At 41.8% G+C, this 25755-nt stretch overlaps 1 protein-coding gene across 1 annotated transcript in view; it reads left to right on the top strand.

Annotated features, from left to right (window-relative positions):
* Window positions 1-25755, top strand: part of dlgap2a (discs, large (Drosophila) homolog-associated protein 2a) — a 209739-nt gene that overhangs the window by 104139 nt on the left and 79845 nt on the right. Inside the window, exons 3-4 of the mRNA XM_050061182.1 lie at window positions 4103-4135; window positions 22615-22635. Coding sequence (XP_049917139.1) covers window positions 4103-4135; window positions 22615-22635 — 54 coding nt within the window. The remainder of the gene's footprint in view (window positions 1-4102; window positions 4136-22614; window positions 22636-25755) is intronic.

Genomic DNA, 25755 nt, shown 5'->3' with positions numbered 1-25755 from the left:
CTCCCTGTGTATGTTGTGTTTGGAGATGGGCTGATACCGAGGGACCTCACAGACCGCTGTGAATATCTCTGTGTTAGTTTATTCACAACCAACAAGAGGTCAGCGTCCAGTTCTGCTCTACTTTTGAAGCACGGTAACTGAGATTAGTACAGTGGATCTCAACCTTTTTTTCATGTCAAGGTCCTCTAGATTTATACACATTATGTCATGGACCTCCATTTGAAAAGACTTAACTCCAAGGACCTCCATCTGAAAAGATTTTGGATATGAGACCAGAATTCTATAGCTGTCAACTACAGTTGAGGAGATAGTGGAGGAAGTGAAACCTATGATGAGAACGACTCTTACTCACAGTGGGCTCACTTGTAGTAAATTAAATAGTGAAAATAAACTATTCCCCATTTTTCTGGGGACCCCCTGGAACTCCTTCAAGGAACCCTTAGGTTCCCTGAACCCCTGGTTGAGAATGACTGGATTAGTATACTGAAATAGACTGACATTTGATTATAAACCACCTCTTATGTCCTTATTGCGTTAATGGTATTGATCTGCATTTGTGGTTCCCTCTCATGAAGTGTGATAAATGCAGTATTGATAATCTATTTGGTATTTGGCTTGATGTAAATATGTTGGTAAATATTCTCAGTCATCCAGGTCATGATAATCTTAAGTGCTTTATCGTAGGTAAGTGGAAGTGCTTGAGTTTCTTAAAGACGTTTCACCTCTCATCCAAGAAGCTTCTGGTGCAGGGTCGCAGGCTTTTTGAAAGAGAGGTGAAACATCTTCAAGAAACTCAAACAAGTCCCGTTGCCTACGATAAAGCAATTGAGCTTAATGTTAATGCAAAAATTTTGTCACTATGTTTCGTCTTAAAGTCTGGTATTTCACAGCTTCCTTTTTTCTGTGCCTCCTGTCTGTTTGCTCCTTATATGAGATGACTGTGCAGTTCATGCAGTTGCTTGAAAACCTTTTCAGTGTCTTAGGTACTTGTGCAAATCGGAAAACACCTCCATTTGGCCATGGTTTTACCTTCAAATAAGGATATGAATACCTAGTGTTTTATTGTTTGCTCTTAGGATATATAGTTACATTTCACTCACGGCCTGATGTTTGATCTGTTTTTATATTTCACTATTTCTCCTTATTGTTAAAAATTGAATGGATTGTCACGACATTCTTGTTGCCCTCAGGATGAATTTTAATGACTTTTATTTGAATACTTGCCTGCAAAAGACATTCCCATAAGCCTCAGCTGTAGTTTGTGTTCAGTGCTAAGAAGCAGAGGTGAGGACTCAAGTCACATGACCCAGGCTTGAGTCAGACTTAAGTCACAAATGACTTTAGACTCAACAAAATCAAAAAAGACTTGCAACTGGACTTGGACTGTAACATCGGTGACTTGTGATTTTACTTGGACTTGAGCCTTTTGACTTGAAAATAAGTGATACCTTTCCAAATGCTTAAAGATTTGTTTTTGCTATTTTACAACATTAACGTTAACGTTATACACCAAAGCAGGATAGAAACATACACATTTTATTCTATTGTGGTACTGATTAATTAATTTTACTAATTTATTTTTATGATTAAGTTCTGTCACACTTGTTTTAACAAGTCAATACAAATTTTAAAAAGCATTCATGGTTTTAGTGAATTTAATATGTTGTTCCTGTGTTGTTAAAATGGCATTACATTTGGTGAATAGTGCATTATTACTAGTTTATGACTCAGTTTTAGAAACGAAAGGTTTAGGACTTGACTTGGAACTTCAGTGTAAAGACTTAAGCTTTACTTGTGACTTGCAAAACAATGACTTGGTCCCACCTCCGCTAATAAGCAACTGCTAGCATGCTAATGTGCTCAACTAAGATGGGGAACATGATAAATATTAGCCTACCTGTGAAACATCAGCATTATAACATTGCCATGCCATGTTAGCATGCTGCTGTTGGCATTTAGTTCAAAGCACAGTTGTGCCTAATTACAGCCTCACGGAGCCACTAGCATGCCTCTAGATTAGTCTCATTAGATTACAGATACAGATGAAAAGTTACCAAATGTGCAACTCCTTGACTCCATACTCCACAATGACTCAAATTAGCATCAAATTCTTCCCTCTTATCCTCAAAAGCGGAAGCGTAATAAGTTTAGCTGACGGCTAAAGGCTGGCAGCCACTTTACACCTCCAATTGGAAAGCAAATGAGAATTACCCAAGAACAGTTCCCATACTGTAAAAACAGCCTGACCAAGATCAATATGGGCTCCACACAGGGAAATTCAAGAGCACTTTAAATTTAAGCAGGCAGGACAAACTAATAGAGCCAATTGCTTTGACTCTGTGGAATTATACTGTAGGGAGTGGGAAGTAAAAAAGACTAATTAAACTAGTAAATTCTCTCCAGGCTTCAGCTGTCTGCCACTGCACTGCCACCCAGACCATTTGTGTGTGGCTCAACCCCACAGACCCCAGCCGCCACGGACCCACAGAAGCACCGGAGAACAAATAAAGTTACAGCACAATGCACTTACTTCTGCAAAATGACAACAACAGCTGGATTTTCTCAGTGGAATCGTCTTTACAGTCCTCAGTGTTCTCAGTTTGTCTGTAGTGTGAGCGTGCAGCATTGTCTGATCACAACAGACGCTGAATCCTAGGACATTACTTTTTGCTCTGCACTTTGGTTCAATTGAAGAAAAGCATTTCGGAAATAGAAAAATAGAAGAGGTGTTCTGAAGTGAGGATTGAAAGTTTAGAGGAGCCAAATGCAGCCGCGGTGCCAAGGCAAGAACCAGCGTGGCAGTTTTGTGATGAGATGGCGGCGAAGGCTGTGACACTGCCCAGACTGACAGCGACAACAAACCTTTAAAAGAGCTCTCCGCTGGTCTGCCAAGCTGTCCGCGCTGCACTCTGCCCATGAGCAAGGTCATCTGGGAAACTGAGGTAGAAATGGCAGCACTTTAGTGTTTTGAGAATTTATGGACATGTTTTGTTGTGTGTGTATCCCACATGAACGCAGGCTTTTGACCCATCAAAAGAGCTGTCTCACTGTTTTTCACCTAAATCAGACAGACAGTCATGAGTCCAAGGTTGCTGCAGATCTATTTAAGCCTCTAATTAGCAGTGATTAGATAAAGGAGAGCTATTGCATTAAAAAAACAAAACCCAACATGGCCTCTTTTGGCCTGTGCTACGTCAGGGAAGAGAGACAAACACTGACACGCCACAGCTGTTTTGGGGCCGTCTGTGGAAACTAAAGCCTGAGGACATAACGCTCATTTTCATCATCATTCTGTTCATTATGCCCAGTGTCTGTCTCAGAAAAACAAACCCATTTAATAATATTGTTTGTTTAAAATAATCTTGGAGGCTGCCTACACTCCGTTGGCTCCTGGGAAAAAACTGATACTTCATTAACAGTAAAGCGCATATATTGATTTAGATTTTGAGGCTTACAGTCAAGTGTGTTATGTTTGCATGAGAATAATAAGCAGCATAGCAACTTATTTACATGAGAATGCACAATGCATGTCAAGTCTGGCATATCCTTGAATTAAAGGATCATTCCTAATGTGAGTAATAAAAATGATGGATAGTGTGCAATCATAAATCAATGTTTGTTTGTTTTTGCTGTAATTTAAATTTTGAGTCTCAGCCAGGTTTGTGTGTTCATATTTTTGACATACAGCATCTATTGCACATGGCAGTGATGAATTGAAGCAATATGATTTCTCATTTTGTTTTGTTTTTGCCCCCCCTTCGACGCCTGTCTCTGCATCATTTTGTCTTTTTATGCAGCCGCCTTTGGCTGATGGTCATATTATGCATGGTGGCTGGGTTTCTATTATACTGCACATGGGTACCACTCTGCAAGGGAAAAAAAAGCTCCGTTGTTCTTCATGTTATTTGTTCAGTTTTAATGTTTTTATTTGGGGTTTTTTGACAGAAAGAGAAAAAGATGCTGAATCCTCAGTAGCAGTTGTTAATATTTTTATATGAAGGACGGTGACGCTACTTGTTCCCATACACGCATGCACCAACAGACTTTCACATATGTGTTGCCTCTATTAATCTCCTGTTGTCTCTCTTTGGTCCTTGTTTAGAATCACAGTGCACACTGTGTGGTGAACCAGAAGGTGAGTGGGCCTCGCCATTCCCCAATAGCTCTTGTCATCATCATCTCCCGGCTTGTTGTTTTGCTGTTTGGGGAGGGCGGGAAGTGGAGCGGGGGCGACGCTGTGCTGCAGACACACTGTTCTTCAGTCTTCATCTCGGCAAAGCAACGGTGCTGGGCCAGGTTTTAGGTTCCATATGGACAAAATCTCTGTACATAAAGATAGCGTCCTCCTCCTTTTGACTTCATTCAACGCCCCATGTTATAAAGCCTGCAACAACTGCCCTGCACATAACAGACTGTCACAAGTGCTCAGTGCACTGCAGTGTGGGGTTGGTCTACAAATGTATTCCAGGAGGCAGCCATCTTTATGCACTTCAGGTAACCCTTACTGACCTGACTGATTGACAGCATGAAGGCTGAAGGACACAGCTTTGGAGTGCTGACTGACCACACTTGCTTCTGCTTCACATCTCACTGAATGTTCCAGTCTGTGTACACATATCATTCTGAATGTCCATGCACTACTGACAGTCTCATTCTCCACCGCCAAGCGCAAATCATTACCATAAGTCTCCATCCATTTCATTCCTAATGCCAGAGTCTTTCTCTTTGCATGGTCACAATTTGAGGGATCATTCCTTTCCCGCAGCTATAGCTGGTCATTATTGCTCAAGTGTTTCATCTATTATCTGTTGTTGGGTTTCATATGTGAGTCTGCTGTTACTGACAATCTCACAAAACAGTAGTGACCACAAATTACCTGTAACTACAACACGAGGTGACAGCTTCGGTTGCATTTCGCAGCGAGCAGGGTAACTCCAGAAATAACCCATAAACATGTTCAGTGACAGGCTCAGTGACAGATATGATATTTCCCTCTGGGACTTAACCTTGTCCAGGAATCGGCCATGTGCCTCTAAGCCCAATAAGCATTATTCTATGTCTGAAAAATCAATGGTGCTCTCTCTGCTTTGCTTGATTGGATTAAGACGTAATCAAATCGAGCGCGATAACTGTGTGCCTGTGACCTTCCCGCTGAGACAGGCGGAGGGAGGAGAAGCCTGGGGGAAGGACAGGGAATGTGTGCATGTGTAGGCTATGTGTGTATGTGTGTGTGTGTACAGTATTTCATGTGTAGCTGGGCAGAAGGGAGCTCCCGAGGTACCTCCATGGTGTTGCTCCATGTTGCACAGGGCATCAGGGGCACAGAGCCACAGGGTGAAGCATGGTGTCCCTAGATACTCCAGAGAGAGGGACCAGCCATAGAAAAAGTGCGTGTGTGTGTGTTTGTGTGTGTGTTGCAGCTAGTTTAAAATCAATGGTTAGAAAGAGAAATGTATATAGAGAGAGTATGTCTGCCTTAATCTTGTATAGTTATTCTTTGATTAGCTTTGATTTCCTGACATTAAACACAAGTTTGCTTAGGTTAGACTATGTGTTTATTTGGGTGACAATTTTTTTTATAAATGCTGTGCGTTAAAGGTCAGGTTTGTAGGATTTAGTGGTATGCCGTGGTGACGTTGTAGATTGCAATCAACTGAAATTTCTCACATGTACCAAATCTGTGAGAGAACTACGGTAGCCAATGCAAAACCTGGAATGGCCCTGTCTAGTGTCCAGTGTTTGGTTTGTCCACTCTGAGCTATTGTGGAACAACATAGCGGACTCCATGAGAGAGGTCCCCTCCATATGTAGATGAAAGCTCCATCTAAGGTAATGAAATGGTGATTATACACTGAGAAAACATACTATTTTGTGTTACATTTTCGACAATAGATGCCCCTAAATCCTACACTGGACCTTTAAGATCAGTCACATGCATCCGTAAAGTGTGGCATTTCTTTGTTGATAAGAAATAGTAGAAAAAAGTTTTATTAGCTCATAAATTTAATATGCTAAACAGTTGCTCATTTACACATCCAGCAGGTATGGTGCAACATTAGCATTCATTTGGAGTCATATTTTTGGCCATGTGATAAATGTAAGTCCAAGATTCGTGCTCCTTTTAGCAAGGTTTTGGTCTTCACCAACTCCTGGTGGAAATACCTGCCATGTTGCTAACTTTGTCTGTATGTCATTTGGTGCTGGGCAGGTAGTGTACGGTGGCTTTATCAGGGCTTTTTTGCTAAAAAAGAGCTACTGACATCCTAAAAAAACAAGGCTGATGAGAGCTCAGGGTAACTAAATGGCAAAGTCGTGGGCTGTAAAACCAACACAGTTGGCTGAAAGTAGCAAAAACACTGTGTAGCATCTCTTCCTAACATACAGCAAGCGGGCAAACTCTGCCGAATGGAGCACGAAAAATTGACAGCAACATTCAGGGAACCTGTTGAGCCCTAATTAAGCCTAAGGAACGGTGTGCTGTTGCTCTGAAAATAGGTTGGAGGTGTGCAAAGATGTATAATAAAAAGAGCCATGGTAAGTAGTTTTCAAGCAAGCGACACATCACTTAGCCTGCTTGCTGACACACGTAGCAGATTCTTCATTGAGAAAATCGGAAAAATTCTGATGTTTGCTTGTTCGCATCATGTCCAGTTAGGAATTGGTGTAAAGCTGAGGGGAATTGAAGAGTCAGAGGGTAATTCTTTGTGGGTTTGTCATTATGAGCAACGTCTTCAACATGAAACATAGTCATTCAAGCCATTGTTAATACAAAACTATAGAGTACTGCAGCTTTAAACCTTTTGATGCACAAAAAAGGACTATTTAGAAACTTTAAATAAAACCGAAGAATCATACTGTCACCAGTGTCCGAAATTAAATTAAACACCCAGCCCTTATCTATGTGTATGTGTGTTTGCTCTGAGAATTGTCAGAGAAGAATTGAGTGCATTTACAAGGCAATCCAAGGCCTTACTGCCTGCAGGTAATTGCTGTCCTGCGAGAGAGACAGCGAAAGAGCGTGTGATGGTGTGAGGGGGGAAAGATAGAGAGGGTTTGAGTGCAAACGTGCACATTTCAACATCTTATCACTTTGTCTTTATGCAGAATGCTGAGCCAGGGGCAACATGTCCTGCTGGGACCCTCACCCCCATATCTCATAATACATATACAAAAAATAACACACACTTCAACACATACAAGATTATTGGACACTCTCTGGTGGCTTCATAATATGAAATAGATATTTATGATTTCGGGTGGTGTCGAGGGATTTTTTTTTCCAGTATGCCTTGTTACAGTCCTGGTGTAGTTTTAAAGAATGTGTTAATTCAAGTTCTTTTGAAGCTTTAACTGAGTAATTTGTAGCGCTTACAACTAATTGGTCACGCAGCAGTATTCTCAGTACTGCTCTTTCCCAAGCATTTGTTTGTCATATAGTACAGAATCTGCATAAGAGCTTGAAATGCTGAAGGCACAGCTGTGCAGTCAGCATACTGAATAGCTCTTAGAGAGTATTTGTGTGTAGATGATTTTTTTCCGCAGTAACTCTCCATGAACAAAAGCCAAAGGTATTGTTCATTTTTTAAAAAGATGCATCAATTATGGCTTTCTCTGGGTTGTTGGATGAAATGGACCATGCCCTAAATTTGCAATGATGTACAAGAAGACACAGGTCCAAACAGCAGAGAGGAGAAGCAAACGAAGAAGCGCTGTGACATAAAATAACAGACTTTGACACGGAGGAAAAATGAGAAGACATTACTGAGTAATAGCCATTATAGAACAAGGACAGGGAGGACAAACATGAACGTTATTGAAAAGGCACCGGACTCACCTTGACAGGAACTCCATGACTTCAAACCTCCCAAAATGAAATTATTAGGAAAAGCAATACCCCGAGAATATAACCTTTAATGAGAATTCAAAATAAGCCTAGTCAAGGTCTGACATATGGTGTCTGTCTCATTTTGCATTACTCATGTGGGGACAAGGAAATCACAGCTGTTTGCAAGTCAAAATAAGAGCCCCGTCCTTCAGCTGATGCATGGATGGGTTTACTCACCGACAGCAAATGTGAGAGGGAGCATTTCATCATTAACCGAACCTTCACCAAGACCCTGAACTTCACTGTGAGTGTGAGAAAGACAGAAAATGGTGGAAATAGAGGAGGGGTAGGGGGAGGTGAAGTGTATGGGATGTATCAAGGAGGACAGAGATGGAGAGGGAAGAAAGTGCAAGGGTGAGTGGGCAAACCTGTCTCCTAGAAATTACATTTATATGCTGCTAATTTGTTTTGCTGGGTGCGTTTTGATGGGAAACATAACTGCTGCCTGGATTATGTTCACTGACTTATCCCAGTTGAGAATTCATCATTTTTGTGACTCCCATAAATTGTGCAAAGGTGGTTGAGGGTGGATGCTGGGCGTAAAAAGCACAGGACTTCAGTTTTGCCCTTGAAGTCACTATTCACTTTTACGGTATTCAGCGAAGACCATGATCTTCTCCATGCTGTGAGTTTCAAATGACAAAGTTTAATCATACTTTACTTAAAATGAGCAGATATTGTAGTGACAACAAATGGCATACAGTGAACATTTAGCAGGTAAATTAAATATCAACCCTTTGCGACTTGGCAGACATTTAGAAACAGCGCTGATGAAAAAAAAAAAAATCTGGGCTGCATTATGTTTCTATCAAACCATATTTGCAGTTGCAAATTAGTAGTATATGAATGAAATAGAAAGAGACAGGAGTGTAGTGGGAGGATGAACTGTCGAACCATATTTTCTAGCAAGAAGTCTGAAAAACAGACAAGGAAACAAGAAAATCTGAGAACAGATGACGAGAGACAAAAGGCGTCAGTGTGGTGGCTATATATTGTTGTTATAATGCTGTCCATATTTCCTTGTGGCCCCCTCCCAATTCCTATTGAATGAATGTTTTGGCAACCGAGCTTCTACGTGTTGCATAGGCCAGTGCACTGATCTGTGATCCATTAAGCACTAAGCATTCCAGTGTTATTTTATACCCCTTTTTTATACTTACTTAATCAAAACTGTAAATGGCTGTCTCTCAGTAATGTTGTGGTATTGTGCAACCCTGCCATATTGAAGCTTTGTATGTATTCAAGGGCCTTCTCGTCATCTCCTCAGGAGAGTAGACGTCTTGGAGTTACACTGTAGCTAATATCATTACACCCTAATGCATATCCCCCCTCTACCCAGAGACACTGCCCTATATTGAATTGGGCAGCATGGATTTTTAATTTTCAGAAACCCATTTACATTGTATGTTGGCTAGACGGATAGGACGCATGCCAGACCGCTAGCCAAGGTCAGTGTCCAATATAGAGGAGGCTTGTTGGTAGGTGTGAGGGGAGTACTGATGCTGTGCATTATACAACACAGAGGCCCAACAGCCATAATAATGCACCCTGTGCTCCTGCAGTTTACATATGCACTCTGTTTCGGGTTATCTAATAAAAGACAAATGATGCTTCTGCTGAGGAAGGACTTTAGGCTGGATATTGTTGCTGTTTGTTTTGACCTGTATATTTATTGGGTCAAAAATTGGAATTACCAAAAGAAAGAAATTAAGGTTTTATTTATTTTTCTGCAGTGACAACAGCTCCTGCGTTAACAAGGGGTGTGTGAATTTTTGGTTCCAACTGATTATGTTGGTACTGCCCGCTGTCACGAACTGCTCTCTCTGAAGAAATGTTAAATTTTTGGAAAAATAGAAAAAGTGATTTCAGAGAGAAGCCAACAGAAGGATCTACAATATGCATTAGATATATCCAGGATGTCAAAGTCACATAGAGAAAATAGGTCAAAAAGATAAGACTATAGACCATAGAATTAAAGGGATACATGTCAGTTATGAACCAGCTATGTGTCATCACAGTGTGTGCAGATGAATTGTGTTTGCCCCTCCCATGCCACCCTGTGTTCAGGCAGGGAGATGCAGGTGAAGCCAAACACCTTTCATCTGCACATACTGCGATGACACATAGCTGGTTGAAAACTGGCAAAGTTTCCCTGTATCTCTCCACTGTTCCAATAATGCAGGGTTGGACTTTATTCACTGTTACAGTCATTCAAAAAAGCAAAAGCATGTGTACACATTCAGTAGGCTATATCTTCAGTAGCTAGCTAGCTAACCCTACACTTTTCAAGGTTTGATTTCGGTCGTGGAACGGGGAAGAAACGTATATCTTCTTCCAACCACTGGGTAAAGAGTATCATTATTAGGCACAGTGTTGAGCTCGACATCCACAAAACAAACCTGAAAATGAGAGTCAATGGAGCATAGCTGTATAGTTGTCGAACCCTGTTTGGAGCTGGCTGACACTATGCTATGATTGGCTAGTCTGCATTCAAGGGCAGGACTTAGCTGAGAGTTGATTTGAAAGACAACTTATCTGTATAGAAACTCACTAAAAATTATTTGTAACACACAGACCACCATTGCATATTCATTAATTAACGAGTAACGTAGCTGAGGTTACAGGACTGAAATGCTGTGAATTTTGGGGGGCTGGTCACATGCCATCACCACAACTGAACCCATGAAAGAGAAATAGATATAGTAACGTGGGATGAACACAGTACTAACTGCATTAGAGCTGCTAACAAGTCAGCAGGTGCTAGATGAGCAAATTGTAGCATCTAGTAGGAATCAGTTAAATGTTAGCGTTAGTGTTAAATGTTAGCAAGAAAAGCTGACTAGCTTCCATTTTCAGAGTACAAGCTAATCAACTTATTTTGCTTCCTTTCAACTTTAAATACAATGGGTCCTCAGAAATGTTGAATGTTGTAAAGGCACTGATGTCTCAAACTGCAAATCGATACAATATGGGCTTTTTGAAAAGCGGGAACAATATTTGTATAGGCTGTGACATGCTCCTGTCATTGGAGCACAATAGTTCACAGTGCATCTTCTAGCGACTTTAGCCCTCAAATGTCTGTCACCCGCTGCCGTTAGAACTGCGCACAAAGAGGCTTGCAGCTCAGATGGTGTTTCATCAAATATGTCCAAATACAATTTTATTCTTGAAAAATGAAAGAATCTGCACAATAGCTGCCGTTTAATTATTTAAATCCACACAAAAAGCAAGAAGAATTCAAATGTCATTTGCACATGCATACATTTAGGTTGTTGTGCCACTGAGTGCAGTATATAAAGGAGCTGTATAAGAGCTTAAGTGGCTTTGAGTATCCATGTCAGTTCTGTGTGTTGGAACCTCACAAAGCTGCAGTTTCTGCTCTCGATGCTCGAGTTGGCATATTCAGAGACCTTTGGCCTTCAGCTTGACAAGTCATGTCTCTCAGCTTAGATCTTGGGCTGCAGCTTTATCGGCCTTTGCCAGCAGACCTGGCTGCGCTCCATACACCATACTGTACACAGTCAAGTATAGCCAAGCAGCCTGACGGCCAATAGTGCAACATTGGATTGCAGCGCCTTTCCCAGCCCCTCCACAACGTTCCAGGGGCTTAGTGTTTGAGAGGATGGCAAAGCAGCAGCTTTATGTCACTAACAGCCATCCGAGAGAGAAAGAGAGCAAGCGAGCAGGGAGAGTGAGAAGAAAATATAACATCTGAAGATTGCCTGCAGCTGCCCAGTGAAGTGGGATTAAAAAACCATGCTATTTAAACTGCAAGCAGTTTTTTTCCCTTCACCAGGCGGCAAGGAAAAGTGCAGCAGGCAGTCAATCTTTTGAGCTTATCATCAAGTCACCAAAGTTGCTCTCTCAGCTTTCTCGACCCCTCATTCTCTTTCGAGCCGCAGACACACACCCGCTTTGGGACATGTAAAATATTATCAGGCTAACATAATGAAGAAGGCCACCAGGAGAAAGTTGTTGCAAGTGCCATCTTATCTGGACTCAATTTGGGTGCAGCATGCCAAACTAAACACCAGCGTTGAAGGAGGGCGGAATTTGCAGGCATGACAAATGTGTGTGGATGTATCTGAACACCTCTCACTTTCTCACACTCTGCTGCCATCGATCTCTGAGTCGCCAGAAACACCAAAACCAGTGGCAAGAGTAATGAGAAGGTAGGGACACCTTACCAGAGAGAGCTAGTGAGACCCTCAGCAGCCTTAGCTGAAGTTTGAATCAGAGGTGGTTTCTGCCCACTGCTATCACTGTTTTTTTTCTGCAGTGTGACATGAGAAAACCCAGCACTCCCAATCAGGCTGCAGGTGAGAAAAGGAGCCTTGACTGTGTGTGAGTGTGCGTCTCCCAGGTGAGCAGCTGTCCAGGTTTGGCTGTAATGGCTGCAGGGGGAGCGCATACGGATCAGCTTTGCTCAGAGAATCCTGGGATAGCGAAGGGGGAAACTTGACATCCCTCCAGGCAAAAGACTGATGAGCAGCAGAAACACCGCGGAAAGTTTGAACCGACTCAGAGGGGAACATCTTGGATGAGCTTTTTGTGAATGCTCCCGTTTATGACTCATTTAAAAAACACAGCAAGAGCTTGTTGGCAAAAAATGCAATACTTGTTTTCTTTCAGCGAGATGACTCACTGATGAATACATCTGCAAATATTTATATCGTTATCATCCATGAGCATCATGTTCTGAGGCCGAACACGGTCAATAAAATGGGAATGATACTTTTGGATTCATTGCTGTCGCTGACTTCACTGTAGCTCATGCAGTTTTATTGGAGTCTGGGGGTGATAACAAGATCAACTGACCATCAGCATGCAAACAGTCTCATTACGAGGAAAGCTCCCAGAGGCTGTGGTATAAATTGGCTGGGGGAGGTGTCATCACTTTGCTCCTGGTGCAGACATTATTCAGCTGCCATTTCATGATGGCGGTTAAATGTCAAACATTCCACTCGATCATTTGGGTTGAAGCAATGATAGGAACAAATGTTTTCACTTTGGATTCATTGCCAGTATTTGAATATACAACTGGATAAAACCTCCCATATTTCAGGATGTTCTGCAATCATTTAAACATTTCCCAAACTATTCACAAACTCTTGATGGAATAATAATCAACCAAGCATGAATTTGCAACAGCTTCAGTCAGCCATGCCTCCTTTTAGTCTATTGGCATAAACACAAAAACCCACCTTCACACATGCACACTTGACCTCCATGCCAAATTTCTGCCTCTTCAGATGACAACTATGGCGGCCAAATGGTGTGGATATTTTTCGGTACCGACCAACTGACATAGCAAGCTGTAGAGCTGCTGGTTGCAGCTAAGAAGTGTAATCTGATGCTTGCAAGACAAAGTTAAGGTTTGCAAGATTTGCTCAGACAGAACAACATGTACAAGATGGATAAACTTTTGGTAGGAATCAAAAGAAAACCAGGTGATGCTTTAAATATGACAAAGCCTATCTTGCTCCCGAGTTTAGTATCAATGTAGCCGGAGAGATTTGTGTATTTTGTGTCTAAAACCTCAAATATGCACAAAGGGCATGACTTATTTTGTCTTCTGAAAGGGGATACAACAGAAAAGGGTTTGAGAATCACTGCTGTAAACAATCCCTGTAGTTTGCTGATTGGTGGTCGGGTTCAGTGGCTTTTCAGCGGCTGTTTTCCAATCTTAAAGCAATATTTGAGCCTGAGAGTTATTGTCTGGCTTTGCAAAGTTTGCTAAGTTGAAGTTTGATTGGGGAAAGGTTGCATAGTTTGATCATCATGTCAGCATTGAGAACTGACATCAAGGCATTCCTAGAGTGGAAAAAGGAAAAAACGTTGGTGATACGGTTGCACAGAAAGCAGCAGTCAAGAAATTATATACAACTGACTTTGCTGAGACCCTTTTTGTTGGAACAGTTGGTTTCTGGTGATACAGAAAAAGATAACTTATTCAGCAGATGACATATACATATATAGTGTTAGCCGTTTGCATTTGATTTCACACATCACTAAGTACTTATATAACAGTGCCGGCTTTGAGATGAAGTCCATTACATTGATACAGAGCTAATAAGCAGGATGAAGTATTCCCACAGAGAATACCTGATTCAAGTATTACGACCCATCTGAAAATATTTATTTCAAACATTGTAAAACAGGAGCAAAGGGTCAAAAATCAGTGTCGACTCTAATTGACCATTAACATTTAGATTCAGGTAGGAAAGTGCCACAATGGGGCACCAGTCATCACAGTTATGTTACCTGTCTGTCTGTCTGTCTGTCTCTTTCTTTCTCATTTTCCTGTTCTTTCACTTTCTCCTATTCGCTGTCTCTCATTTTCCTTATTCTCGCAGTTTAATTTTACCCCTGCATTATGTAAGTCAAAATGGCAATTAAACATTAATTGCAGGTAAATGTCTCGTTACTGATGACTTCATCAAAACCTAGAAAACAGTACAACATCCACTGACGTGCTCAGTAGGTTTTTTTGAGACTGATTAAAGGTGTCATTTAAACTCAAAGGTAACTTCAACCTGGACCCTATTTTCCCATGTTTTGTGTCTAAGCAACTAATGAGAACAACAGTTTTTTAAATTCTTCCAGTACTGAGTGAGAGTGCTGCAGCTGGCAGATGTAAAACAGGCTGAAATGTAGCCACTGGGAGCATGTTCAGACCATTCCACACACACAGAAGTGCTTGTTTTGTTACTGACAGGCTCCGATTGTTACAATACGTGTTTGACAACATTGTGGAAAGGATCCCAACAGAGATTAAAAACTGAGATCCTTTTGTTTAACAGCCCTGCAATCTCAGACCATCAGTTTATGTCCACACACACAAAAGTGCTTGTTTTGTCACTGACAGGCTCCGATTGTTACAATACGTGTTTGACAACATTGTGGAAAGGATCCCAACAGAGATTAAAAACTGAGATCCTTTTGCGAGTCAGACTCCATTTAAATAAAGATTAATTTTATCATCCTAAGACACACTTCATTCAGAGAGTCAACAGAAATACACTAAAAATAAAAAAAAAACTCCCTGGTTCGTCTTTCTACTGTTCCAACAATCACCAACTCTTGATTTGTGTGACATAGACCCTTAATTCACCCAGTTAGATTAAAATATGCTGGCTCTATATTCGCTTAAATTATTGTTTATTTAAATGTAGTGTGGTGGGTTTAGCAATAGTAATTTCTGGGCTGTTTCTGGTTAAAGAAATGGATTTTACTCCCCAACAAAAAGGTCTGTCTTTGTAGGCAACCTTTCTATTATGTTGTCAGACACTTATAGTAACGATCTGAGCCTGTCAGTGGCAAAAATAAGCATACATTGAGGGTGCATATGCCCCAAGTGGTTACATTACAGCCTGTTGACTGCAGCCCTCCTGCTCACTACTGGACCAATTTTAAAAACTGTTGTTCCCATAAGTCACTTAGACACAAAAATATGGGAAAATAGGGTCCAGGTTGAAAAATACCAAAGTTACCCTTTAAGTACAGACTGTACCTTTCTCTCTTTCACTTCCATGTGTCCTCTCCTTAATATGAGTGTGTCCACTGCCTCACACTGCTGTGGTCATCAGTGCTTAGGTCTTTTCCCTCCAGGCATTGCTTCTTTCAGAGCTGCTTATTTAAACCCCAAACCTGGCCTCTGGGAGCCTCTCACTATCTTTCTCCTTCACCACCTCTTTCTCTCTGTTCCCCTTCTTCTTTAAAAACACACACACACACACACTCTGGGGCAAAGGTGGGAATTTCTTTCCAGTTTGTTTCACCCAGTCAGGCGTGAACTCTTCAGATTTTTCAGCAACAAGAACCAATTACTGTAATAAGACTTGTTAAATTCCCTTGCTGAACCACCAACGTCATCATCTCACATCATGCTTCTGCTTCTCTTTCGTCAGCCCTGGCCTATATGATCAAGGGTCTCGTGTGAGTAGAGCCCCAAAGAAACTAATCATCGCTCTCCAACATGATGGCACTGTAGAGATGCTCGTGATTACAGAGCACCTCGAACTCTCTGTATTTAAGTCCTGCATTGGTTTTTGATTAGAATCAGTTTATTGCCACACTTTTATTCATGAAGTCTCCGTAGATGCATCGCTTGGCTAGCCAAGCGTTAGACAGGGCCAAAGATATCGGATGATGCACTGGCTTGCTACTGAATTGCAAGCACACTGTAGCTATGTATAGTCCCAGAGCACTCAGAAGAATGGATCAGGAGAGTGTAAGACTGATGGCTGCCGTCAGGCTGCAGCATGGGTGAATCATGAACACTCCTATTTTCACCCATCTGAATTTCCACATAATGTTCCCCCTCTTGAGCATTTCCTGCTGCATCACTTGTCTCCTTTTCGCCAGCCTTCTTTTATTTTTGTCTGGTTTTGCACAAGGGTCGAGTCTTTTCGTTTCAACAGAATTGACGGCATTGACATTTGACACTGCACCGGCAGAGCGGCTCATAAAACAAGGAGGGCTGTAGCTGGGTGACATAGTGCTCATCAGTTTATTGTGGTGCATTGTTTACAACTTGATAAGCTCAAACAGCTTGAGGTCACAGAGAAGCACAATCCCTTTACGTAACAGGGAGACTCAGTCCCCTGTGCCCTATGACAGACAGTAAGTCTTTCAGTGACACTGAATCACCATGACGTGGGAGATAATGAATACAACACACATCCTACAGCAGAACATTGGGGCTCTTTTCTTTTTCTTTTTTTACTTGTTTCAGAGATGTGCTGGTTTCACTGCCAAACCCTACCTCTCTGTGTTTTTCTCTCTCTAGTTCACGGGCTTGCACCAAAATCACATTATCATGCTCTGCAGCCTCTTCATTTAGCCAGATATTTGGCTCAGTAGCACTGGGAAAAGACATTGGATTCTCGAAAGCATGTCAGCCAGCAGGAAATAAGGCTTATTTTTTTCGTCTCCATTCTACCCTCCTCCTCCTAATGACAGCAGGCAAACCTCACCGCTCATGAAAAGCCATAATGTCACCCCTAATGTACCAAATACAGTGTTTTTAATAATGATGTGTTTGGGTACATGCACATCCGCTATGTGGGAACTTGGGGATATAGTACTTCAGTGACCACTCTATCTGCAGCTCTATTAGCTATTAACCTCAGTGCAACTCAGGTGAACACAAAATGAGTTGAGCAAGTCGGACAGATTTCCCACCGGCCCGGAATTCATTGCCTCCAGTCGGGCTAAGACTTTGCAGCGACATAACACACATATGCTCAGAGGACCGAAATTTTAGCTAGGAAAATTGAATGACGCTAAGAAAACAACATCCCCATTATCGCTATGACAAAACTGCCTCCTGCAGTATTAAACCTTACATAATAATTCAGGCCAATAACTGACTGCAGTCTCTAATTTTCTTGTCATTATGGCACTTTGTGTCTGATGAGCTGTCTTGCCAGCTTTCCAAACTTCTAAGACACAGTATTTTCTCTCTTTTTTTTTTTTTGCATCATTAAAATTTGCCCCTTATTAAATACAGGGAGCACTTTCAACACAAATCTACCGCTCATTCCCATTCACGACAGACATGCCTGCGTGCCTTGGAGGTGCAGCCCTGGAGCTGGAGACACACTTTTCATTGCTAAAAATAAACACATCTCATTCTTCCCCTCATCCTGGTTTTCAAGAGGAAACACACACCCAAAGAGTATAAAGAAGGGAGAGGGGAACAATGCTCACAGCATGAACTGCTGGAGGGGACTGTCATTATTTTCAGCAACAATTATGACGAAGCTGCATTTCTGTGAGATTTGGGCAGCTCCCTTCCCTACCTTTTCCTCCCCATCAGGGAACATTTGAATCCTCCGTAAGTGAGGCTGATTTGCTCACAAATGATTTCTCTTCCCACACAAGGAGAAGTGTTTGTTTAGAAAATGATTTATTGGTGATGTTGCTCAGAGATTCCTCCAGTAAATACCAGGGGATTGTTGATTTTTTAGGACTGAGCTCCGATGATGATGTGAATCACGTCAAAAGTGTCGCAGTTGCAGTGATTGCTTCAAATTTGGTTTCTTTGTCCGGGGAATTCACTCCACGCGTCTCAAAAGGAGAATGAGAGCAGCCTTGTCACAGGCTGTGTTCAATCACAGCACCTCCTGTGGCAAGCTAACCTCGAGACATAATAGCCGGCCCTTTTGGTCGGGTCTGTGTGTGATAACCAGCATCAGTCTGACGTGGCAATAATCCAAGATCAGGGGGGTTAATAGTGTGTACTGTGTCCTCACCCTAAAGGCCCCCACTTCCCTAAAGGGTCCTCGTAACTACTCAATGCTGTGGTCCGATATGGCCCTCAGGAAACATTAATTCCTCACCCGGCCTCAGAGGAGGTCACTTTGGGTTAATCTTCAAGGCAGGAAGCTGGGCTCTGGGGCCGTGGATGATGGATGCACGCCATGGCTCATGGCCCTCCATCAGATGTGTTTTACTGAAACGTAATACACCCTGTTGCTTACTTGCGCATTACTCGCATTACTTGTGGTCAGGAGGTCTTGGATTAAGCGTCAAGAATCACATGGAGGTGGAATTAAACCTGTTTTGTATGTCAGCTCAAAATGATTCAGGCAGTGGTGACATTCTTATAATATGACCATTTTGTAGCAGCAGGGTCACTGCCTTTTCAGTTCACCTGAAGTGCCCACAAGATACTTAATTTGGGTTCACTCTAAAACACTGCACACTGTGACAGCCAGCCCCACTTAACGTTCATTCTGAAAACCAAACAATCCATCACTGTCGACCGTAAAGGCACCTCTGCACAGGTAATGTAACCTGTGGTATTTGCTTGTGGCACACAGAGGACCTTTCTAAACTTGTAAAATCTCCCCAGTACTTCCACTTACCTACCCAGTGTCTGAGGTGCAGCAGCTGAACACCAACAGACAACTTAGCACTACTTAGCAATCATGTTGATGGCTAGAATGTGACCTTCTGTCTGGATCAAGAAGAGTTCTTTCACTCTTTATACTCATCTTTTTCTAATTTAGAGAGGTTGAATCATGGTTTTGTAGGTGTGGGGCCTTTCCTATGATGTTGGGACTTTGTCTTTTTTTTTGGTTCGTGCCTCAATACTAAATTGCATTTATGATTATGTTGTGGTGACAGTGTTATCGCTGCCTGGATAATGTTCAGAGATAACGTTTCTTTGAGTTAATAGAATACTTCATTTATGTACTGCACTTTTTTTTAAGCAGTGGATGGCAGTGTTGGTCTGTCTGTCAGTCGTTTGGATGATGTTGGTCCAGACTGAAATATAGAAACAAATATTGGATTGGTTGTCATGAAATTTGGTACAGATATTCATGGTCCCCAGAGGATGAATCATGATCCCTTGACATTTTCTTCAATTTCATCAGGTTTATTGTTTTAGTTTTGACTGAAATGTCTCAACAACTGATAATAAAGAAGAAAAATACAGAGTGCTGTGCTTTACTGGATTGAGACACGAGGTATTGGTAATAGTAAAAAGTCAGGTGTTCTTCAAGGATAGAGCAAGTAGTCACATAAGAATGATCATAACTGTCCAGCTTACTTAAAGTAGAAGTCCATGGTATAGGTTGGCCATCTGAAACACATCCGAGACGCTCTGATTGTAAGTAAAAATCAGAGTGTCATCAGAGTGTCTTTACACAATCAGAGTGTCTTTATAGAATGCCAACCTATACCAGGGACTTCTAGTTAGCTGTTTTTTATTGTATGTCTCAACAACCGTGGGATGAATCATCATGAAATTTGGTACACACATTCACGTTTCCATCAGGGTGAATTCAAATCTCTTTGGCCCTGACTTTTCATCTAATACCATCATCAGGTCACAATTTCTAACAATTTCTTTGATTTGCTCTCTGACAAAATATCTGCAAAATTAACAGCATTCCCATCAGCCTCCACTTTACTTTATGTGTAGCCCTATTTTGTAAATGTTAGCGTGCTAACACTTTAACTAGGATGGTGAACATAGTATTGTTATACCTGCTAAACATTAGCATGTTAGCATTGTCATTGTGAGAATGTTCAAAGAACTTCTGTGCCTCAGTTCAGTATCACAGAGCTGTAGACTCTAATGGGCCTTTTCCATTGTCACTTTTGGCGAGTCAAACCATGCCGTGCCGATTTGCATTTCTTTTGTCAGTTTTATCATGCCGAGTAGCACCAGAGATGGACTATCTCTGGAGTAGGGTCACCTCAAAGCAGGTGCAGTGGCATCTTGCCAACAGCAGCCAACCCCCGACCACCTCCCGTTTCTCCTCCTGAAACAAACGTGTGTGATGGGAGATTCAGCTCACCTCTGTGCCGAAGACGAGAGAGAAAGGCATTTTTAAAGGTCCCTCTTTGTTCAGCTCTCAGTGCTTTTGTAGCTTCTACCTGAATCTCTGTGGTTTGAAGTTCAGTTACTCTCCTGCGTCTTGTTTTCACTTTGGATAAAAGGGTGACTTTCATGGTGAAGAATCTATAGGAAATGAAATATATTTATTTATATTTTTATTATTGAATTAGCAGAACTTTGTTAGCGGCTTTTCTTCAATTAAAACAAGTCTGTTAATACCACAAGGAGGAAAGTTAAAGCAAAAAACAGCCATAGTGAGATGTTTGATGAAGAGCTGCAGGCAACAGGCTCTTAATGCACCTCTGCAGACAACTCACCTCCAACAGGTGAACTTCTTTTACCTGCCATGCTGTGTGATGGAAAAACACTTACAGCAAAAAAACGAGGGACTTTACCTGTGGTACAGACCGCTGCTTTTAAACATCATCACTCAAGACGAGCCATCATTATTTAAAGACACACCTTCAAGCAGGTAGCCGACTTGTAATTGAGACGCAAATCCCTGCCATGCTGGGCTGACGGGCCAAATCAAACCAAACCAAACCAAACCAGCCCATGACTGTGGAAAATGGATATTTGTCTAAATCCTCACATTGGAGAAGCTGGAAACAGAGAACGTTGTGTGTTTTTGCTTGATATTTGACTTAAACAATAATCAATAATCAACATTGTTGCAAATAAATTCGTTTCAACCCTACTCTACAGGACATAGCACAGTTTGCGTGTATCATGCATGAACAGAAGGTGGTTGTTGCACATGGATTACTTGAGGTTGTTAAATCGAAGAGCATGTACATGTTTGACATTTGCTTTTCTGTAAGTAAGTGGAGAATATTTCACACTGCCACATTGACTTTATGAGTTTCACCTCCCAGTGAATAGTTTCTGCAAATGAGGAGATGAGGTACAACATAAATGCAAGTGTGCCGGCTGGTCGTATACCACTTTACTGATGATCCATGACTAATTACAAAATTGTGGAGAGAATTTTAGGAGAGCTCAGACTTCAGAGCTCCCTATCAGGATGAAAACAATTATTTGTAATTCAAATTCAGTGTTGTTAGGTTGGGAATCAAGAGAAACCGGAGCAGTCGAGGTCAAGGCATACTGACCTTTGCTGTTGACTCAGTACACACTTATCTGTTGACCCTAAAGTATCTCTTCAAGCTGATGGGAGAGCTCATAAACACTTTCATTAGCCCCAGTACCATTTAACTTTATATCCTCATATACTGCAGCTCTGTGGACCTTGTCTGCTCCTTCCCTCCCGTAAATGTAATGGAGCCACAGCCCATGTTTACAAATGCATCCCTCCATTCCTCCTAATCTGTTTGCGATCAAGTTTCGCACTAAGCAGCCCAATAGGACTTAGTGAGTGATGTCCTGTGCTCCGTGAGAATACACAAAAATTAATAACTCAAGGTAATGAGTTATTATCTATTGCCTTTATCAGATTGACAGAACCCATGGCATTAGCTGAGAGTGCTGAACGAGGAAACCAGCATCAATTAAATCACCCACCTCTCATTGTTCACGTTCAGGCGGCATTAAAGTATGACAAGCGAAACATAATTAGGTATTAAATCGTATTAAATTGACCATCGAGTGAAACAGATTCACAGCATGTTTTGTATATTCCCAGTTAATTCATGCAAAACAGCATTAATCCATCATAAGCATGCCTTGCCGCATGCTTCGCCTTGTCTCGCCTTGTCATATGTTAATTCTCTTCACCTATCCTCCATGTCTGCCTTTTCTGAACACGAAATGATGTGAGACTTCGCAGCACTTTTTCCTCATTTACAGTGGGATCACATACTGTCACAGACTTCACTTAACGCAAGTGTGTTGATTTTGAATCACACCTGCAAATATTGAACACTTTGTAATTTGTGTTTCCCCAGTCTTGTGTAATCTCTCTGATGAGGAACAGAGGCAAAAAGGAAGGGCTAGGTTACCCAAACCGCACTGTTCTTTGTTCTAGCGTGATCCTTAAAGCCCGTGGCGAAGTAATTGTTGTGCAGCTTGCATACACGTCGCACGCAGGACTTTTTCAAAGCTCGGGCCTCAAGGACAAACATTAGAGGCCAATCAGGAAGCAGTGTAATGCAACGATGCGGTCGTTACCCTCGGGGGCTCGCCTCGTTGGATGTAGAGATAGGAGTGGGAGGGATATCACAGGTACTTTAATTGATTTCAGTCAAAGGACAGACCACCCAGATGTTGTGCAGTTTTACTATCCATACCTATAAATACAGCAAAATCCACACGTACTGCATGTTTTGCTACGTTTTACTGCATGATTAAAAAATGATGGTAACAATAAGGTAAACTGCCAGTAATAACATACAGTGATGTAAATGTCAGAGAGAGGACTCGATTGGTGTATTAGGTATTAGGTATTAGATTGGTCTTCTTTGCTCATGACACAGCGAGCACACCCAGGGATTGTTCTGAGGCTTCCTAATTTGTATTTTCAGTGGTTGATGTGGACATCATACACTGATGTCACATGCTATCCAAAGTTGTGTTCAGAGCTGCATCTATTTTATATGTCTTGGGCACATATCAACACTAATACATGTTAATAAGACACAAATCTTGACATTTATTTTGTCACGTTCTACCTGTGTGGCAGACATGGACAATGGGGGGCACTTTGGTTGACATGGCAGTCCCATATCCAAAGATCATCAGCTGGATATATGATAAAAGACGAAGAAAACCAACATTTAAAACTGACTATTACTATCACTATTAACCCCCCTGATCTTGGATTATTGCCACGTCAGACTGATGCTGGTTATCACACACAGACCCGACCAAAAGGGCCGGCTATTATGTCTCGAGGTTAGCTTGCCACAGGAGGTGCTGTGATTGAACACAGCCGGTGACAAGGCTGCTCTCATTCTCCTTTTGAGACGCGCGGAGTGAAGTGCAGTGTATTTGGACAGAATTATAGTGAGAGAAAATGAAAACGCAAAAGCCATCCTGGCCGCAGTACAAAAAAGCTTGCCTAGGATGCCGAATGTGCTAGGTCCACCATTGCATGGTCTTTGGAATCAGATGTAGATAGCCTCCTTGGTCTTTTTTCAGATGCCCAATGACTCCTGGGGAAGGACTTTGACCTCAGCCCAGTTTATGTTGTGTTGTTGGTATAGAGGGCCATTCAAATTTGACACCAGAAGAAATCCTTGAGCAAAGGTTTTGATCTTCCCCAACATATGGCCAAAAGCTTCAAGAACTGCCAAGCTGGTGAACCCCTAGGATTATCAAATTTTGTGCTCCCAATGTCTAGAATGAGCCTCCACGCTAATTAATTTTCCGTGAATTGACTAATCTCTTAATCAAGTACTTGATCAATCCAGCTCTAAATGAGAGTGGAGCATTCAGGCTTTCCTTGTCAAACATTTTCAACTTAACCATCAGGTAGTTGTCTTCATACAGCCAACAAAATGTAAATACCTGGTAAAGTGAGAAAGTTTCATGACATCATTTTACAGTTCGTTTTGTCATCATGGACAAGTGACACGAATACACTAGAATAATGGTAAATATATCTAAATAAATTATAAGATATGAACTATTTTTCTGTAACACCCTGTGATTAACAGCATGTCCAGGCTGCTAACAACAACAAAGTTTATGTCTGGTTTCTACTGTGCACACCCCGCAGTGGCTCTTTCATGGGCGTTGTTGATGTGATACTGTGTATTTACCCATGATGCATTCCCACCTGTTATATTTGAGGTGGTCCCATGATATTTTCTGACTTCCTGACTGCGTGTTGCAGATGATACTCATGGTGTGTTTAGAAGGGCAGTATTTCTCAGCCCCATTGTGAAGAGCCTTTGTATTGTTGGCCTGTTGCGCGGCACTCAGTCTAGCAATACGACTTTGGAGGATCAGGCCCCTGAATCGGGACACAGCTAGTGGCTGCTAGGCTGTACGATTGTCACATCTCCCCATGCTCTGTATATGTGGCCCCAGGCAAAGACAAACACTCTGGTCCTGTCTGTGATGTGCTCCAGCTTTTGTTTCTAAGCAACCCCCAGCTCAAAGCTTGGTGGAAATGAACGAGGAGAGAAGTTGTAGAATCTTGATGGGGTGGGTGGGTGTAGGGATGGGCGTCTGTCGTGGCAGTGGTTCCACTTGCTTTAGAAATAATTATGTCAGGGATTGCTTTTAGAGCGGTGTTGAACTTCAGCTGAATCTTGAGTTGTTAAGCTTCCCAGCTGTGAAGTAAGTCCAAATATTGGCAAACATCTTTATCAACAGCGCCTACATTTTAATTTCGAAGCCTATTATACACTTGAAGGTGTATTTTCACAAGAGGGCTATCCAAGTTCGTATCCAATAAGCAGCAAACAATATTCATATTATACCTCTATGTCATCTCCATTTACTACATCAAGTGAGTGTTCATGATAGAACTGAACACTGACCCGTCTTTCAACCTCTTTTCCCCTTATGCCTGCCACTCTTCCTCACACACTCTCGATCTGACAGCACACAGATTCTCACACACAAATACACATGTGCTAACCCTTTCGACATTCTAAATTACACCTGTTCACCTCACGGAGTTTCAAAACTGGCTTGTCGATGAGATTCAGTGGAAGAGGCTGCAGTCAGACCCCTGAGAAAAAGAATGGAGAGTGTGCGAAGAAGGTATAACAACTGAAAATGGGAAAACATGTTCCCCATGTTTGGCCTGTCATCAATCAATCTCAACAGCTGCTGTCGATATGTTTTCTCTGTTTCTTGTGTGTTTCTCTCCGTCGTCGTTTCTGTTGTATGCTTTAGCATCAAACACCAGGTGACAGCTGCCTTAAATCCGATCCAGTCTGGTTGTTCAAAAAGCCTATATCCAGGTTTTCTGCATCTCCTTTTATCCCATTACAGCTACTTGTGTTGGATCTGGGTGGGAAACTAAATCAGCCCTCTCACTCCATCGAATTATTACTAGAATCTTGTGGTTTGAGTGACTGCCTGGGGAAGCAAATGAAAGCCAGGCTGCACCCTTAAGAGTGCTTTTCCTCAGATGCTGAAGATGAAGGCAGCATGAGTGTACATATCTGATATACATTACTCTTTGTAACACAGCATGTAGTGTGAAGGAGGAGAGTGCCCACTCAACAAGTGTTGTATGTGTTGCTTTAACCTTCATCTGCCATAGTGTACGGTGGCCCTGAAAGGTCACAGCACTGCAACTTAAGAAAACACATGCAAAAAGACAAAACACAAGCAAATTTAGAAAACATTTTCATCAATTTGACAACACGTGCGCAGCATTTATAAAACGCGCTGCAAAGACCACAACACAACACATTGGAAAAACGCGCTGCAAAGACCACAACACAACACACTGGAAAAACGTGCTGCAAAGACCACAACACAACACATTAGAAAAACACACTGCAAAGACCACAACACAACACATTGAAAAAAGCGATGCAAAGACCACAACACATTAGAAAAACGCGCTGCAAAGACCACAACACAACACATT

The sequence above is a fragment of the Epinephelus moara genome, chromosome 14 (genome assembly GCF_006386435.1).
Source record: "Epinephelus moara isolate mb chromosome 14, YSFRI_EMoa_1.0, whole genome shotgun sequence".
Taxonomy (NCBI): Eukaryota; Metazoa; Chordata; class Actinopteri; order Perciformes; family Serranidae; genus Epinephelus; species Epinephelus moara.
The sequence above is the reverse complement of the archived record's forward strand: the minus strand, read 5'-3'. Positions and strand labels throughout refer to the sequence as shown.